The sequence below is a fragment of the Empidonax traillii genome, unplaced genomic scaffold (assembly GCF_003031625.1).
Source record: "Empidonax traillii isolate 1590-97213 ecotype Southwest subspecies unplaced genomic scaffold, ASM303162v1 scaffold312:size2399984, whole genome shotgun sequence".
NCBI lineage: Eukaryota > Metazoa > Chordata > Aves > Passeriformes > Tyrannidae > Empidonax > Empidonax traillii.
The window spans coordinates 101,574-120,528 of record NW_020955505.1 but is presented as its reverse complement, the minus strand read 5'-3'; the positions used below and the strand labels follow the sequence as shown (position 1 = coordinate 120,528).

At 35.0% G+C, this 18,955-nt stretch overlaps 1 protein-coding gene across 4 annotated transcripts in view; it reads left to right on the top strand.

The window, feature by feature from the left end:
* RAB28 (RAB28, member RAS oncogene family) overlaps positions 1-17,825 on the top strand; it is a 64,131-nt gene extending 46,306 nt beyond the window's left edge. Inside the window, exons 5-8 of one of the 4 annotated variants that reach the window (XR_003572053.1) lie at positions 6,859-6,962; positions 9,815-9,892; positions 14,007-14,173; positions 16,133-16,209. Coding sequence is in view for 3 of the 4 variants with exons in the window: in XM_027891243.1 (XP_027747044.1) it covers positions 6,859-6,962; positions 9,815-9,892; positions 16,133-16,228 (278 nt within the window). In the remaining variant the exon portion in view is untranslated. Of the gene's footprint in view, positions 1-6,858; positions 6,963-9,814; positions 9,893-14,006; positions 15,005-16,132; positions 16,234-17,136 lie in introns of those variants that run through there. The other 3 variants (XM_027891243.1, XM_027891244.1, XM_027891245.1) reach the window with 3 other exon arrangements.
* Positions 17,826-18,955: the final 1,130 nt, after the last annotated feature.

Here is an 18,955-nt window from a genome sequence, read left to right as displayed (position 1 = left end):
TGACATGCTACAGCACGGAGGTCTGATGATCTGGGAAGTAAATCCTGTTGCCTAGAATGCTGCTCTCAGTGTTCAACTTGATTTCTGGTTTATTCTTTAGAACAGTTGATATTTTTCACCTCTTGGAGAAATCCCTTTTTATTCCCTTTTTCACGCACATTTGATTATGCATGGGAAAAGCAGAATGTTCACACTCTGGAATTAAACTGACTGCACTTGTTGAGCAGTATGTACTAATGCTGTATAGCACTGTTGTTGTCTTCAGTCTGTTACGTGTTCAGTTGCTCAATTCAGGTTTGTTCTTACAGAAATCAGTCTGAAATTATACCAAAAAATAGGATGAAAAAGGCATTGTCATATACATATACAGCCCCCTTTTTTATGACCCTGGAGTATTTTCAGAAGAGAAAATGTGTACATAATTTTAAGCACATGTAAATCAAATTAATAAATTATTAGAGCATTTTACTTGTCATGTCTGTGTGGGCTAATCGTGATAGCTCATTATTTAAACATTATGTAATTGTATACCTTGTGTGCACAGCTGCAAATACTTTGCAGAAAGATTTATATTTCATTTTTCACAGGATACTATAAAAGAATATATTTTTGTGTGGTACCATGGATTAATAAAGATATTTACTCATAACTTTAAAACTACCCTTAATTACATTGAAATATGAAATAGTTGTAATACGTAAGATAGCTAACAAACTAGAGAGTTGTAACTTCATTTATGTACTAATACCAGTTTTCATGTTATCAATAAAAAAAAGTTCATTTTAAACAGAACTGCTCCTTTACAACAGAATCCCTTGCAGTTATTACAGCTCAAGGTCTGGAAGTGAAAGATGGTCAGATTTGGGTGGAGAGACATCCTTTTACTGAAACTCTCTGAACTGTCTCATTCGTGTTTCTTTTCATACATACAGTTTAGAAAGTGGATAGGTTAGTTATCACTGGTATAATCATTCAAAAGGGCTTACAGTGTGCAAGTGTAATCTCACAATCCAGGAGAAATGCCAACAAATTTAAACAGTCAGACTTACTTCATATGCATTATGTGAGGCTCTCAGCTGTTCATACCATTCTCAGCAAGTACTGTCACTATTTTCTCAGGTGTTTGGAAGTACCTGTACAAGTTATCTATTTGTGTTTCTTCTAGAATTACCTAAAAGGAAGATTCATGCAAAATGGATGTTTTCTTACTTAAAAAAAAAACGTATAGTTTTACATGGAGTTCTCCAGTGACGTTATGAAAGAAGAGACTGGCAGTCCTGTGGGAAAGGGAGATAAACAGAATGAGTAGCAGCCTTTACATTCTGCATAAATGATGTTCTGTTGTCTTTTTAGAGTATATGCAGTTATTTGCTTGTATAATTTTGAAAGAATATAAAACCAGAGCATTGATCATTCTTCTAACTGAAGATACATATTTTAAAATGCTTACTGGCTTTGTGTTCGTACCAGTTGTATTATTCTGGTGAATTGTTACATGTATTTTATTATTGCCCTAATTTTAAGATAATCCAGTTCTGGGATTTGATATCACACTTTATTCCTCAGAGCAAACTCTAGTGAGCTAATTATATTTGTTCTAGCTAATGTAGCAAAGCAGATGAGTTAAAGTAATATTTAAGCTGCCTGACCATTGGTTTTCCACATAGATATGGTGTAGTGAAATGGAAATTGCTGTTCCTGCACAGTGGTGCTATGTGGCTCATTGCAGGCCATTTTTTATCTTATGGAATTATGCATATATCTAAAGAGTGTAAGAGAAACAAGTTTGACATCAATTTATTTACCATTAGTGGGTTCAGAGTCTTAAGTCAAAAGCAGCAGAACAATTCAATCAAGACTGAATTGCTGTTGAATGGCTGGGTGTGGGTAGATTGTAAAGCACCCATTTGTGTTTTATCTAGCACTTTATAAGATTTTTCTGTTCCCTTGCTAATGCCCAATAAACTGAAAATTCAGAGACTTACTCTTAATTTCTCAAGTAAATTTGTATGGTGTTTTGATTTTGAAGAACAACTTATGCTGTCTCAAACGCTTGCTCAGAATTTATTAATCATTGGATAAGATAGCTAGCCTTGCAGTTATTTAAAATACAGTTTCCCATTTTGATTTAGCATTGTCTTACCAGCTTTTCACTGCAATTAAGTGATGTATAGTAGCATTTTGAAGGGTAGTGAAAATGTTTGTATAAATCACCTGAAGATGTAACCTAATCAAATCTCTCTGGTTCTAACTTAAAGTGACTATTTTGTCCTTGTCTGCTTTGAAATGCCACTTGCTCCCCACAAAGGTGGCTGTGATGGTGTTTGCATCTCTTTCCTTACCGAAATTCTGCAGCGTTGTTCTTAGCTGGTGTTTTTCTGCTGTGCTGGTTTTGGCTTGGATAGGGTTGGTTTTCTTTGCAGGAATCTTCAGGAATCTTCAGGAATTCCTTAAAGGGAGTATCCGTGGGATTTCCATACTTCTCATTTTGTTTTCTTTTTTCACCTCACTAGATCTCTGTTTAATCTCATCTATAAATCAAAATTGAACTCTCCAGAATTCATGAGAGGCAAGCATTTTAATAAGCCTTTACCTACTTTTGCTACAGCAAACACTGATCTGTGCTGGTTTATTCTTGGAGGGGAGATTTTGACTTGGATCTGTTTGGCTTGGTGAAAATTGCATCTGAATTCCTGAATTTTCTAACCTATTTTTGTTGTGCCAGTGTCTTTATGGGAGACCTGTATATACGGATGTGTATAGATCTGTTAGTTATGGAACAACAGTTTATCTTGCTAGCTTTAATTGAAATGACTCTTCATACTAGACGAGCTAAAATTGAATGTTTAGTCTTATTTTAGAGAATCAACAAGATGGGCTCTTGACTGCAGGAGAGGTTAACTAAGGCAATGAAGGTAATTTTTGGAGAATATCTGGAAACCCTGGTGTTTGGGTTTTTTTTTTGTAGTTGTTACTCGAGGTTTTTAGTGTGCATTTCAGGCATAAAAATGAGCAAAACTTCAACAGCCCATATTGTGGGTGCCTTTTCTTAGAAAAGGACTTCAAAGGTACTTTTGGGGCTGATGAGCCCCTTTTTCCTGTTCTCATCAGGCCAGTCAGGGAAACAATACTGTGGCCTATCTTGCTCATGATGTTCCTCTGCTTCTCCTAATTTATTTTTAAGTATTCTATTTAATGCAAATATAAGTATATAATAAGTATAATACAATATTCCTTCTAGCCAAGGAATTAGGAATGAAATCCTTTGACGTTTTAATTAATGCTTTGATAATTTATACTTTTAACTACCCTTTCTACCTGTTGGTCCCATTTTTAAGAAGTTTAGAATTTTTGAAATGATAGGTTAAAGAAATACCCTCACTGCATTCTCCAAAGTTTACACTTGCTAAGTTTACACTTACTAAAGCAAGCTGGGCTTGCTTTAGCTTTTCATGATCAGGAAACATAATTTATTAATGTAGTTAGCAGAGCTTGTATTCAAGCACTTTACCCAGACTACTGGTTTGTAACATTTGTGTGCTATACAGATTCACTGTTTGCAAATAATAGTTAAATCTCTTTTCACTTTTCAAACTTGTGTCCTTGTGTCTTCTTTATACGTCCCATTGTGAATCTCTAGCTATCAATTTGTATTCTACTTGGAAAAAATGAAGCTATTAATTTTGCCCTGCTGTTGTGTTCTGTCTCATTCCCTTCAGATGAGGAGGAGGACTGTACCATCTGGCACGTAGACTTCACTTTGGGCCTTTTTCTAAATGTTTGAGTTTGATGTGTGGCCAAATCTTGCAGATGCTTTCTTTGAGACCTTTGTTAGATATGGCCTATCATAGCCATTACCACAGTTAAAATGTTCTCATTTTGTATCTTAATTTCAGTAATTCCTTTTTCTTGGCCAATGATATGTTATCTAGTCATTTAGAATATTCTGCAAGATCATTTCCTGGTTTGTAAAATCAAACTGTATTTATGTATCTTACTTGCTTTCTTTCTGTCCAAAATTTAATTGTCCTTGCCTTTAAACTTTTCATGGCTTAAGTGTATCCTCATATCATCCTTCATCCCAAGATACCTATTCTTGCTATTAATTGGCTCATCATGAGTCCATGTTGGCCAGCTGTTAGTTTTCTTTCTACAAAATTGCTGCATTCCTTATAAACCTCTATTTTAGAAAATAATTTTTCTCCTCCAAAGCTCTCCTTAAAGTCTTTTTGCTGTGATGGCTACATAAAAGCTGGACTAGCCTTATCTCCTGGTGTGCTAAGAATTCTGCCTGTTGAGCTGACCAATGTCAGATATTCAGAAAAAAGGACTGGAGGGTAACTATTCATGTCTTTTAGCTGATCTTCAGTAACTCTGATTGTGCCCTTGGCCTATGGGCAGTGCAAAGGAATTGGAGTTAAGATTGTTGTCCTTCATTGACTGCAAACTACGATTTTGTATAGTTAAATATTTATTAATGGTTGAAACTCTTTCTTGTACTAAAACTGCCCTTTTTCACCAAGAGCAGATGTATCATGAATTACCTTGAATCACTGTGGGCTGGGAATGGACACTCACCTGGCACTCACCTGGCATAACAGTGCCCATACATTTCACAGCAGACTGCCTGAAATTCAGGAGGCATAAGGTGCAATATTTGTAAGTCGGGAGAAGGACTGAGAAGTACACAAAATTCAGAAACATAATTTCACCTTGATTTTTCACTTTCAGTTTGTTAGTTTCTACGATCTTGTGTGCTTTAATTTCTCTGCTGTAGTAAAGGATGTGCTCCCCTGACCGTATAGTATTCTTGATGGTTTTTTAATAGAAGATGAGGCATTTGAGGATATGATTTCCAATATGATGGTGGCATTTTCTTCCTTAAAATTTGTCAACCTTTTAACCTGCTGTTTTGTTTGTCCACTCTCTATTCTTTCCTTCCTGGGAAGGAGAGTTTGAGAAAAATTGTAAATTGTGAGCTTGTCTTTGTGGACTTATGTAAGCATGCCATGGTATGTTAGAGAAATATAGTGTAAATGCTGTCTATCCATCTATTTATCTATCAATTTATTTTTATCATAATTGCATGTAGGTATTTGGAGTTCAAATATAGTCAAAGAAATCCAGTGAGTGAAATCTGGAAGTGGGTTAAAAGTTCCTTTAAAAGCTCAGGAAATAAAAGTAAAGAAAATATATATTTATTTTTCCCAAAAGAGTAATCTCACTGTTGTGTTTTCCAAGCTGCACTTGAAGCTGATATGTGAAGCATAAAAATAATAGTTAGCAATGAAATGTTTTAGGCAATATGCTGAATTTTATTCTTAAAAGGATTTCAAAAGAGTCTCTCTCGAGGTAGTTATTTTTTAGAGGAAAAAGTTAAAGTGAATACATGAGTTTTTAACAAAATTGTTACTGACTTCAGGTTTTATTATAGTAAATGTATTTGTTCTTCCTTTTTTTTTTAAATGAAACTATATTATATGCTCAACATTTACTATTGTGGAAAAACCATACTACAAACATTAGTGTTAATAGCTTAGTATTTTAGTCCTTTACACATTAATGCCTGTGGTAACTGGATGATTTTAGGCCTGTTCTTATGAACAAGGCCTTACTGATGTGCAAGGAACAGTAATGTGTGGCAAAAACTCCACGTTAACCAAGGTAAGCAGTATAAATAGGGTGTAGGAATCCCCTGTTAGACTAAAAATCTCCAAGAGAAAATCTCCAGAGCCTACAAATTAAAGACCTCCAATATCATTTAAAAATAAAGCCTTTTATGTAGTAGGAGAGCATTTTTTTCAGCTGATAATCAAATGACACTATTATACAGGCTTACTAGATTTGCAAATTTACAAGTTTTTACAAGTCAGTTGGGTCCCTTCCTCAGGAAATCAGTTTAAGTTTTTTTTTCCTGTATTGACTCAAAGAGCCTGGTTGTCCTTAAATCCTTCTGAATATATTTGCCTTATAATTTGACTGCATTGGGTCAACAGCCTTATAGAAACCGTAATGCAATAAAAAAAAGAGAAACTGTTCAATATAGTTTCCAATTACCTTAGGATCAGATTTGGAGAAACTGGAATGTACACAATAAAACCTGTGCAAGACTTGAGTTCCATGAGGTTTTGGAAGCAACCAATGCTTTTCAACGTAAAATACTGTTTGAAAGCTTTTCTATCCTTTCAGAGGTTGTAAAATGACAAAAATGGAAATATGTGTGCGTCTCAAAATGTGCATTTTACTTTTTTTTCATTTTCTGAGCCATACCTTTATGGAATTGAAAGCTTGATATATAAGTAACTAAGCATCACTGTTTTTACTCAGTTAATTTTTTTATTATAGGGAATGCTTTTGCTTTGCCATGTTCTGCAGTAAAATTCTTTATAACTCATTTACATTTTTTACTTAGGAAAAATATGTCGATTCAGATGTGCTCAGTGAACTTTTATTTTGTAAAAGTCTTTAGGTTACACTGGAATCCCCAATATGTATCGTACTTGCAAACAGAATATACAATACTTAGTTCTGTCTTGTTTTTGTATGTCGTTAGCAGTAAAGTTATTACAAATTGTTTTAGTGTATCCAGAAACAAATTTGTTCTTTTTTTGAGATACGAATTTGTTGCTTTTGTCCATACAGTTTTAATTGTGTCTTCATTTTAGTTTTGCAAATAAAATGAATCTGATGTAATTAATGACCTTTATTTTGGCAAATGATTATAAAAAGAAACTTGCATTTGCATATATCTATAAAGGAAAATACTACATCTGATGTGTTTTCAATGAATAATTTCTAAGACAGGTAACTAAATGGGCTCCAGTGTAATAATTTTTCCTTTCTTCAACTTGTTTTTAGTTGACTTGGAGCATATGCGCACAGTGAAATCTGACAAGCACCAGCGATTTTGTCAGGAAAACAATTTCAGTAGCCATTTTGTGTCAGCCAAGACAGGAGATTCTGTAAGTAAGAAAAAGAAACTTCTAGATGTCTTTTTTTTCAAGATGCAGCAGTTTTATTGTACTTCACATAACGAGCCTTTGGGAATTTGGGCTGCTGCAGGTCCTTTTTTTGCTTCCCTAGTTGCATGAAAAGTAGATCTTTTTATGAGTGTATATTATCATTATTAAATTGCAGTGGCTCCTTGTCTGATTTTCAGTTTGAAATACAGATTTTAATGGAAATGGTCTAGTTTACACGTCAGTTTGAGAACCAAGACCAGCTAAATCTCTGTTTGCTGTCAGCCTGTAGTTAAATATATTCATTCCAGGTGGAGTCCTATCTACAGACCATCAATATAGCAACTTCCAACAATTGCTAAATAATGTGACAAGACCCTATTGCAGTCAAGGTTTTTAATATGAGTCCTAAGCCATGAGAAACACTCCCTCTGCAGGCCCATTGAAATCTGAACATTCTGGCATTCGTACCAGATGCTTTGCAGAGTGCATTTTTGAACAGTCTTTTCACTCTGAGCTAACTGGGTTATTTGTTTTTGTTGGACGCATATGAATTAAAGTGTTCCTTTTCAGTTGACACTATCAGTCAAATTAAATCATATTGTATTATTTTGCTTGATTTCTGTCACTTGCCTAATATGTTTGTCATTCCCATAAAAGAGCCTTGTATCTGTCTCCTTAATATTACTGTTGACAACAAAATTTACTTTGTTTTTATGTTACTGAAGAGTAAGACCATGTTCAATTACATGGAAGTATAGTTCTGTAAAACAAATGGAATCACTTGTTGTTTTAAGGTCTTTGATGAAACTTCTGCAGTGGACTGCCTAATTTTATAATAGTTTTTCTGTAAAGTGTAACAATACTGCCGTTATAAATGCAGTGAGTCCTGATTCTCTGTATAGTTAGTGTTAAATCTTTGGCATAATTTTTTGTTTAAAGTGGGAAAATCCAGGCTTTTTATACTAGAAACAGAAGGAAAATTTTATAATACTTCACTCAATGACATGCGCATCTAATAAAATGTATACTTTTCTCAAGGAGATAACCTTTCTGTGGGATTTGGTGATAAAGACAAAAATCAGTTCATTTTATAACGTTGACATATTTATCATTACAAGTTATGAAGGAATCTTCATTTCATCTTTTTAATTGATTCATGAATTACAGCAGCATTCCACTATATATACTTACTGTACGTTTCCTAATTTACTGTTTAAAAACAAAAGTAAATCTGAACATACCCAGAAAGCATTAACCAGAAATCTCTGCCTAAATATCTACTAACAAAAGAAGTAGTTTACAGTAGCTAATTTTTAGCTTCAGTGTAAATTTGAATTAGCCCTTTCACTATTACTGCACACTGACTTCTCAAAATCTTTATGTCTTTTGATAGTTGTGCAGGAAAGGATGGGGGTTTTATCCTAGACACTGATTTAAGAGGAGGCCAACCATTGCTCATGTGAATATAGACTAGAGGACTCTTACTCAGTTAAGATAAATGGTTTGTTTTGTTCGCCTCAGATCTTTCCAGCAGATTTGTTTGCAAAAAAAAGGTTTTATGTACATATAAAACCCCAAAAGTCTCCTCAGGGGAGAAAAATTTTTATGAAAGATTTAATATAGCTATCTTACTATCCATCAAATCACATAACCAAAGCACTGAACTTGAGCCTGATGTTTTGTGCACAAAATGTCCTCAGGGCAGGTGATATGTCTCCGAACACCTGAGATCTTGGTGTGGGTTAAAGTAGGTCTCTGGACCTCAGAATCTCCGTTCAGTATTTCCTCTAATGTTGTGTGGATTTTAGGACAGACCAGTACTAGACCATGTAGTTCAGAGAAAGAGCAATTGTTTTGGAAGCTACCACAGTTTGTTGGCTGTGCCACTAATTTGTTACTGGTTTCCGTCTCGGATAGAAAAGATTGTGAAAATGTTATTTACAGTATTTTCTCTGAAAATTTGAAAATGACTGAGAACACATACTCAGGCTTTACCTTTTGGGGGTGGCAGCTGCATGATGAAAACTAATGTTTGTTAGTAGTTTAGATCGTGAGCTCAGACGAACAGCCCTGTAGATAAAATATAACGTGTAGCTTGACAATAAGGGTTCAGCAGCAGTGCAAGCTTAAGCTGCTCCTCTTGAACATATGTTGTGTTCTTTAATCTCGTTTAAATGCAATTGCCTAAACAGTAAGATAGGTGGACTGGCTTGAGATGAATTAAAGGACTTATTTAAGATAGCATTGCCACCCACTATTATGTGTTAAATGTCCAGAGTCTAACTCTGCTGCAGTGCTGCTGCAGGCCATACAACATCTTGTTTGTTCTTGATACCTCTGTTCAGTGTAAATAATGTTCTGTAAGACTCCTCAGAACTCTTTCGTAATTCTATTTTTTAAAATGTGCGTAGTAGAGATTTTGGTGGTCTTGATGCACAGTTCTGTTGTTGTCAATTTCAGAAATCTCCTTCTCTATTGCACAACACACTAGTAATATATTTTTGTGCTAAACATTAGTGAATACCCTTATTCATATTTTATAGCACTGAGAGTAGTATTTGAGAGGTGGGTTGTGTAAAAGCTTGTTTAAATTTAGGTCTCTGGAGGCAGAGTAGAAGTGTTGCTTAACAATCCAGCATACTGTTCATTCCTTGTACCATTGTTGAATTATTTTCTCAAATTTTTAAACAAAATTGAAAGTACCAGATGAGGTTATTTTCAGATCTGCTTTGCTCAGGTCATAATTTTGTATATCTCATTGTTTACAGTTCAAGTATGGTTTGATATATTTGAAAGAACCTCAAGGATGTCTGTTTTTAATCATTTAAATGCAATTTATTTTTTTTCCATAGGTCTTCCTGTGTTTTCAGAGAATTGCTGCTGACATACTCGGCATAAAATTAAACAAAGCAGAGTTGGAACAATCACAGGTGATTTTTCACAAATACTTCATTTTTCTTAGTATTTTATTTACTATTAAAATAATCTAATTGAAGATTAATTGCCGTCCTTTAAATCACTCTTTGTCTGTTGTTCTGAAGATAATTATTTAATTTCACAACTTTTTAAAAATGAAATAATTCTTTATTCATCCATCATGATGATAAACTTGCTGAAATGAGAAAATTATGTTCAAAAAATTAAGGAAAAACTTGAGTTTTAGGGATTTTTTTTAGAAATAGCAGTCGAGTCTCTATATGTATCATATACAGGTAGCATGGAAGATATTCCTATGTATCCATTAAATACTGTGCATTCATGTCAGACACAGTAATGACAATCCTTCTTTTTCAATTCTATACGCATTTAAAAACAAATCTCAGAACACTACAAATTTAAGTCACAGAAGGCATGAGCTTGTGGGAGTGGAAATGTTCTAAATCAATATTCATTGCAGTCATAGAGTAAAATTTATTATTTGTCAATCAGGAGTTAACTGTGTGAAATCCTTTCTTTGGTTCGTCTTAGATCTTAGTCTTCACTGTGTGCCTGTGCAATACAGGACCTCTGTAGTGACTGTCTGCCTTGGGGGGGACTGTTGGCTTTGTAGCATCACTGTTGCGGAAGTGGAAGTGGAAATGAGAAGTGAATCCTATTCTGGTTCAGTATGCCCATTCTCAAGAACAGACAGAACTGTGGAATCGTGCTTTTGGGTAGCTATTATGGCTCCCTGGCATCTGCAATGATTTTTCTCACTGTACCAGTCCCAAATAGTCTCCCCCTAAAGGAGCTGTATAATTTCTGCCCTTGCGTTTTGTGTTTTGTTCTTGGTATTATGAGTGTTATCTTAGGGGGTTTCTGCCATGTCCTCTGTACAAAAGGGCTGAGAGAGGGGGGAATGTTTCCCAGTGATGGGTAGGAAAGTTGTCAGGAAGGTTGTCCCCCATCTTATACATTGGTTTGTGTTAGGCAGGGATGTAAATATAGGGATTCCACTATAAACCTGCTGCATGTCCTGCTCCAAAGAGGAGGACATGAGCTTTGTTGCAGTTCATGCTGTTCAGTAATTACTGTATGCAAAACAGCTCTAATGAGATCATTGGTTTAGCACCATATAAATTAATTGGAAAAAGATGTTTTCACTATTTTAAAAAATTCGAACTGTAACTGTGTTAAGTAAAATGTGAGCACTTGCTTAACTGTATGTGCAAGAGTTGGAAGTCAACTAGTTTTTGTCAGTGAAATTTAGGAGATGAAAAATGTGTTAATTGTTCAAATAAGCAAGCAAGCAAGAGGTTTTCTAATATAACCCATTTTCCTTTACCACTTTCTTCTTCCTAGTTTCTGCTTCTAAAAATAACTTTTTTGCCAGTAAGAATGTGTGCATAAGTTTAAACCAAGAAGTTTTTCTACAAACACAGTTTCAGAAACCTCAAAAACAAAGATTATGCTACTGAGGCAACCCTGTATAATGACATTTGAGATTGCAATTTTTTAAATTTACTTACTGAACCAAAAGGTTGCTGTTTTAATGGTGTAATATCCTGGAACTGCTAGTTACTGCCAGTATTAAACAAGTACCACAAAATTAGGTCAACAAGTTTATTTAAAATAAAAGGCTTAACATTTCTTGTATACAACTTGGTCTCCTGCTTTTTGAAATATACAATCAATATGTAATTTCTGAAAGTGTTTTGCCACAGCAGTGTTTACAATCTGTGTTGAAGTGGTTAACTAGAAAACTGTATTGCAAACAGTAAAATTGTAAAATGTACTTAAAGAGCATACCCATCAAGCAAAGTAGCTTCAAAAAGCTGTAATTTATAGGTAGAGAAATACTGAGTGTGTCTTTTCAATGATCTAGTACTACTAAGGTACCATCCATCTGTTGTTCTGAGCTCTATGATTATTTGCATATAAATGATTGAGCATCTAGAGTTCTTTAATCATTCCTTGGTCATTTAGCTAGCACTGGAAGATCAGCTTTAGACTTCTCTGTGCTGTGCAGTGGTGTGTTTTGTAACTCAGGTGAAAGGTTGTGGAAAGGTATGCAAATACCTTAAATTTAAAGGAGACTGATAAAAGAGGTTATACAGGAAGTTGTACCTTTCTCAAGAACGTGCCTGTTTTTAGGTTGTTTTTAAAGTAAGAACTTCTACGTAGCTTCGACTCAAGAGTACGTAACTTTTTAAGTCAAATGGATATCAGCTTTAAGTAGGCTTCCTTCTACCTTAGTATTGTAATTAATTTTTAACTTTGTGGAGCACATCAATGGAATATGCAATATGTGGATCAAAGTAAACATTACACAAGTAGCATTAGCAATAACCTATAAATAGTTAATACGCATAAATTAAATGCTCACTGTGGCACACATTACTGTTAATGAGAATTCAGGCTCTAGTGATAAAAAAAGGCAAAAATATCTCTGAAAACCCAAGACCAACGACAACTAAAAATAATAAAACAACGAAAACCACCCAAGCCCCTTTCCCCCCAGCAAACAACAAAAGAAGAAACAGAGCAAGTAAATAGATGTGGACAGGAAAGATACTTCATTGTTGCCTTTCAGATACAGCAGAAGTCACTACGTGGTGCAACACTGTGCATGTAGCTACAGAGTGAGAGCTGGAAAGCAACTGCCTGATTTGCAAAGTTCTGTAAACTGAGCATAATTTCAATAATTTCAATCTGCTCCAAACAAGCAATAACTCTTTGTTACCAGTAAAATGTTCGCTTCCCTAGAGAGTGTTATTTTGAGGGAGCTGTAAGAATTTCCCCCTTTAAGTCAGAAAGCAATGGGAATTTTATTGGGGTATCTATCTGATAGCTGTATCTCAAGGCTCACTGTTATATGGAACCAACTACCCACATCACTTCTTAAGACAGAGATGGGAAAATTTCTAGGTAAAACTGGAGAAGGAAAACTTTAATGTTCATATCCTTGAGGAGAAGACTAGAAGGACATGTCTTTAGTCCGCAGTACAAAAGCCTAACTGAGGTAATATGCAGATGCCGTTTCCCAAAAGCATGGAGCTGGTCTTTTGGCTGGAAGGACGTGGTGTTAGATGATGTTGCCATTATAGATTCCTGGTTTACCACATACTCTTAGATGACAGGTACAGGTACCTTAATGTGGTGGACTTTTTCCCTATTCCATCTATAAAATGGGCACAGGACTTCCTTAAATTGTGGAACAGTTATGTAAATGTGTTCCTTAAAACTTTTAGGCATTGAATACTCTAGCTACTGGACTATAAGGGTCAATAGGTAAGTAGATGGATGCTAGATAAGTGCTATAAAGAACCAAATACAAACAATACAACACCTAGTGTGACTCATTCTTAAAGTATGCAAATATTGATTTTGATTTACTCTTTAAATAAAGATTCAAAGACATCGTAGTGCACGATTTACACACTGGATTACATATTCAAATTTTCTATATTTTTTGTTATGTGAGATTTACTCATTTTGAAAACTGAGAAGGTGGCTGCTTGAATGTGTTTGTCAGAGAATGTGGGGATATGTTCATTCAGTCTAGGTGGTAACTAAGTATAAGATGAAATACTGAGCGTGTAAAATGTCAACATTCAAATGCTTTATGTTAATTATGTTTTATTGTCTAGTATTGAGAATATGCTTTATAAATTATTTCTAGCGCTCTTGATTTTATGCCTGAAGATCATATTTGTTGTGTTTAGAATCAATTATGACTGTCACAGTCACTAGGAACATCTTAGATGTGACTCAGAGGTGTCACAATAATTAATAGGAATCCTATTATTTTAACTTGTATGAATTTGTGAAGTTTGGCTCATGACTTTTGAGCTCTGATGACTGGCAGAACTGCAGAAACTCTTGTGAAAAGTGGGTGGAATTCTTGGTCCCTTTCAAATTAGCAGCACAACTTCTGTTAATTAACTGCAAGAAGAAGCCTTAGAAATTGAGTTATATTTACCCTGCATTGTTTTAGAAAGCAGCTGCAGCAGTTTAAGATATTAATGCAACTCAGGCTATTTGCTACTGCCCTTTTGCTGGAATGTATTGCTCCCACAGCAGAATCAGAAAATGGAAGGTGATCATGTGCTTTGGCCACATCAGGGTGAAGTTGAGGAGTTTAGCTTAAACTGCTGCTGAAAGTTGTTTTAAAGTGAAGCTGCCAGACTTTGTGCTGAAGTGGATGAGGTGCAAGTACACGTTACATTCCACCAGCTCTCCTTTGGCAGCAATGATCTCCAGCAGAGGAATAGGACAGACATTTGAGGGTGGTAAGTTTTTAAACTATCTCAGCTAGAGCTACTAACCCTTGTCTGTTAACATGCTGAGATGACTGTTAATCAAACCTTTATTTGGATAAAACTGTGGTGAAACAAAGAACTAGATTACTCTTTATGCGTGACTGGAAAGCAGAGCATGTTTTTCGAAATGGAATGGTTCCAAAGTAAGAAAATTGCAGATTCTGACTTATTTTCAGTCCTCAAAATACTCTCCCTTTTAAATTGCAAGGGTCTGATGAAATTTGAGGAAATAGCTCCTTTACTAATCAAATGTTTTTCTTTCTATATTTTTTACTTTCAGCCGTAGTGTAAAAACTGCATGGGGTACAGCTTTGTTCCTTGGCATTGGCAAGAGCGAGCATTTTTGCAAGTGATGTGTAGTTTTCTCTCTAACTAAATGCCAATTCAGCAAACTAGTGTGTGTGCGCCAGCTTTGTACAATAAAATGTTTGGCAGATAAGTCAGACCTGGAATACAGAGCACCTGCACCAAGAAAGGTTATTTCTCATTATTGACAGTGATTTGAACCATGGCAATGATACGCCTCACATAGAAACCGATGCAAAGAGGCCCACGTTTTTAATTACCATGAAGTTAATAAAAGAAATGTTGCAGTGGTATTTTTTTAGTCTTATATTTGGATGAAATTCCTTTAGAAAATCCAAGTCATTTATGATAGTCAGTTTCTTGCTACAGTGTGTCTGAGCATGGGTCACTAACCTGCCTGTGTTTACAGGATGGGATTTAGACCAATGTTTTGAGGAACAATTAATTGCCTACTGATTGCAAGACTATTTTTTTCTTTTTTTTTTTTTTTCCCCCCCTCAGCTCTAGTCAAAAGATTGGTATGAAGAAACTAGGTCCTGTGAGGTCAGATAACACTGTTTAACGCTAAAACTCCTACTTACTGCCTTACATGGGATTTGGCAACCTTTCCCTTGATAACATCGGGCCAGGAGTCCAGTAAATCATGAGTGTTATCCACTAGATAAGATAATATGAATGTGATCAATTAAACTCAAGAAGAGTACTTCAGCAGCTAATAAATCCAGGTCCCTTACCAGCCAATTCAATTATGGTTGCTTGCTTGACATAAAGGTTTTATTTACAGAGGTAATCTTTAACATATACTGTTTATGTATTCATATAATCCAATTTATACTTTGTTTACTTTAAAATAATAGTATTTATTCATTTTAACCTTGAAGATATGTTGCATGAAAGTTGAAGAATTTAAGAAAAAAATATTAAGCCAGTTTACTGTACCTTTCATAGCAGGCCTACCTCCTCTGCTACTCCTTTGCTGAAATTCTTACATGAATTTTGCTTCCCTTTGCATGAATACTGCATTAATAATGAAAAAACTTTTTAACAGTTTTGTTTGTCTTTAAGGGAAAAAATGAGAACCTTTTGCTTTTATATGAAGTAAAGACAAAATCAAAGCTTGGAACATTTTGATGTGAGGTTAATTTATGTCAGTGGTTTGGATTATATATTTAGGTATTCTGTAATTGTTATATTACTTAAAAAGTTGCTTGTGTAAGGCTACTGCATTTGTTACAAGCTGACAACGTAGTATTTATCTTAGACTTTAAGGAGGAATAAGCCATTGTCATCTTTTCTCCCACTGAAATGCCTGCCTTTTCATTCTTCCCCTTCTCTTGCTTTAATAAACTTCTGTTGATTGCATGAACCTTTCACTTTGGTGCTTTGAAAGGGCATGTCCTCGGAGAAGCTCGAGGAGCAGCACTGGAGCCGCTTTCAGCCAGACATGTTGCTCTTATATCAGCCTAAGGCCAGAAAATGCATTCATTTTGCTTCTGCGTAGTCTCTTATGTTATTAATTCATTCTTTTCAGCTTCTGATTAATCTCTCCATTGTTTTCCTTCTCTTTTCTTTTTACATTCTTCTCCTTGCCCTCTATCCATCATGTTGATACACGGTTAACAGCATGTTGTCAGGGCAGAACTAGTGAAATATCCTGAAGAAGATAACCAACCTCAGAACACTTCCAACTGCCAGAGCAAAATCTGCTCAATGCAGTAGTTCAGGTATTGATGGAAAACTTGGGTGGTTTCTTTTTATAAACTGCATTGCTGTTACATGAAGGAACAAATGTTACAGCAAGTTCTATTGGAAAATTATGTTCTGTATATGTAAGCATTTGTAATACTCAATATATTAATTTGGAACTCTGTGTATAATTAATTACATGGTGTTTCTAATAACCAGGTAGTTCATAGAAACTTTGAAATACTTTGTGTTACTGTATTCAGTGCTGTGCATTCAAACTATTGCATAGCTGTCTCAGACGGAAATGGACAAAAATTAGTAATCTCATTTCCTTCTCCTCATATAGGAGAGACCATCAGTCTTATCAATAGGTTTGTAAATAGAATGGGTAGTACCTGTTGGATCTGTATTGGAATATAAATATTCATGGTATGCAGAGCTTCCTTTTATGTTAATTTAGTCTTTAGCCAGTATGCCTGTCAAAGGTTTTAATGAAACAGGTCTGTATTTGAAATTTTCTTTGAATTCTGTCCATATTTTCTGGTGAAGTGCTTGGAGTAAAGATGAAAACAAAAACTAGGTACAATTTCCAATTACAGTTTAAGCAGTTATTCTTAAAGAATGAATGGTACCATCTTTGCAAAAAATACTGTTTTATTATTTTCATACAAAAAAATTTTCATAGAAGTAGAATTCTCTTTACTGTTTGGCAAAAAAGTCATGCTCCATTTGTAGTGTTGTGAAAACCTACCAAGGCAATTGCTTTTGCTTAGTATGGATAAACTGATAGTTAAAATGAGAATTAGCACCTGATAAGACTTTCTATAGGGTAAGGACAAACCTTATTTTTGCTTCATGTTTCATAGTAAAATACCTGTTGAATGCTTGGCCAGCATGAAGATTGTATTTTCTGATTGTTACTGTGTTTTCTTTTGTGACAGAGGGTGGTGAAGGCAGATATTGTCAACTACAGTCAGGAGCCTGTGGCAAGATCCGTTAATCCTCCTAGAAGCTCCATGTGTGCAGTTCAGTGACCGTGCTGTTCTTCTCTGGTTTGATACCTTTGCAGTCCTCCTGCCTTGACACAGGCTCTGGGATTACCAGGAATTTTGTTTTAACAGTGACCAGTGCAACAGTGCAATTAGAGGTTTCGAAAAGGTGTTGCGCCGTTGTCCATTAAGAAGCATCAGGCAGTTTTCTGACTGACTGAAATTAAAATGTGATAACACATATTTTGAAAAATTAAGATCTATATTCTTTTAAATTATATTTAAATAAAACTGTAAAACGGTGTAACTGTTTATATGTTTCCTCCTGTCTGTTTGACTGATACCAGAATAAAAATGTATGAGGCAGCCCTGCATTCAAAATGCTTTTACAGACATCACCGGGGAAGGGTATTTTGCCAAAGCATTTTTAAAGCTTTTTTCTCCTGTGATCTGAACTAACACTCAGCAAAATGTAACTTGGAAAAACTATTGCTGGAATAATTTTAATCATGTAATATATTTTATCTAGGGATAATTTCTAAAGTGTTCCATTAATATATATACTTAGCATAAAATGTATAAATTGTATCCAGTGAGAAACAGTGCTTGAAATAAAGCTGTTATTATAAAAATAGTTACTTTTTTGAAGTCTCAAGTTGTCTCTATGGATGCTTTAAAAAATGCTATTGTTTTTGTGTATTTTTATTACTACAGCAGCATTACTTCTTACATTAATAGATGAGCTCATATGTCTTTATGAATATGGATGAATCTCAGTCAACAGTTTGGTCTGTAAATGTTGAGTGATATATTCAACATGCATTAGAAACTGTTGATAGATCAATTAGTATCAGTCACTTTAAATAACTAACAGAATGACTTTTCTCCTGGTACTCTTTTCTTTCTAATTCAGAGTAAATGACAAATAAAAAGCTGACTGCACTGTGATCTTTACACTTCTCCTCTGTTCCTTTTCTAGCAGTCTCTTAGGCATGCAGTTCTCTGCTGGCACATCTGAACAGAAAGTTAAGGACTGAAAAAAAAAATTAAGCCATCTCAATTCCAAACTAGAAATCTTTTCCTATTGAAACTCTAAATTGAGCTTTCTTATAACTACAAGAAAACATTTGGAGATTCAGAAAATTAATGAGTCTGTGAAGGAAGCTTATATATCACAAGTGAAAATTACGAGGTTCAAGTGAATGTTCCTCTTAAACTGTTGAAGCAAGTGCTTAATAATTGGAACAATTAGACAATTAGTGGTTTAATAAAATAGTTGAACTATTTTAACCATATTAAAAAAAGATTTCAGATGGCAAAAAAGTGTCATTTGTTAGCTTGCCACATAGTTTTATAACTCCATGATATGACTTATTTAATGTGTAATACTTTATCATTCAGATGTGGGAATTCTAAGAAAGAAGCTAAGATATTGAAAAATTATCCTACACTAAGGCAGGTGTGAATTTGCAGTAAATTATTTATCCTAGCATTGCAGTCTGTTCTTGCTCCTATTCCATGGAGTTCATGTCCCAATGCCTGGCTTTACCATATAGTTAACTGCAACTGAACTCTCTTCCACTACCACCCGATGGGAATTTCTCTTCAAAGAGGTTTTCTAAAGTAGTCGGTAAGTTCACAAATTCATGGCCTCCAAAACAGGTGGAAAGTGTTTTTGAACCCTCAGATTTTCTGGTGTGTTTGTGTCCTGAACGCTGCCCGTATGTTCAGCTCTTGACAAGAACAGCCCCCCGTCTGCGGAGCTGAGGTC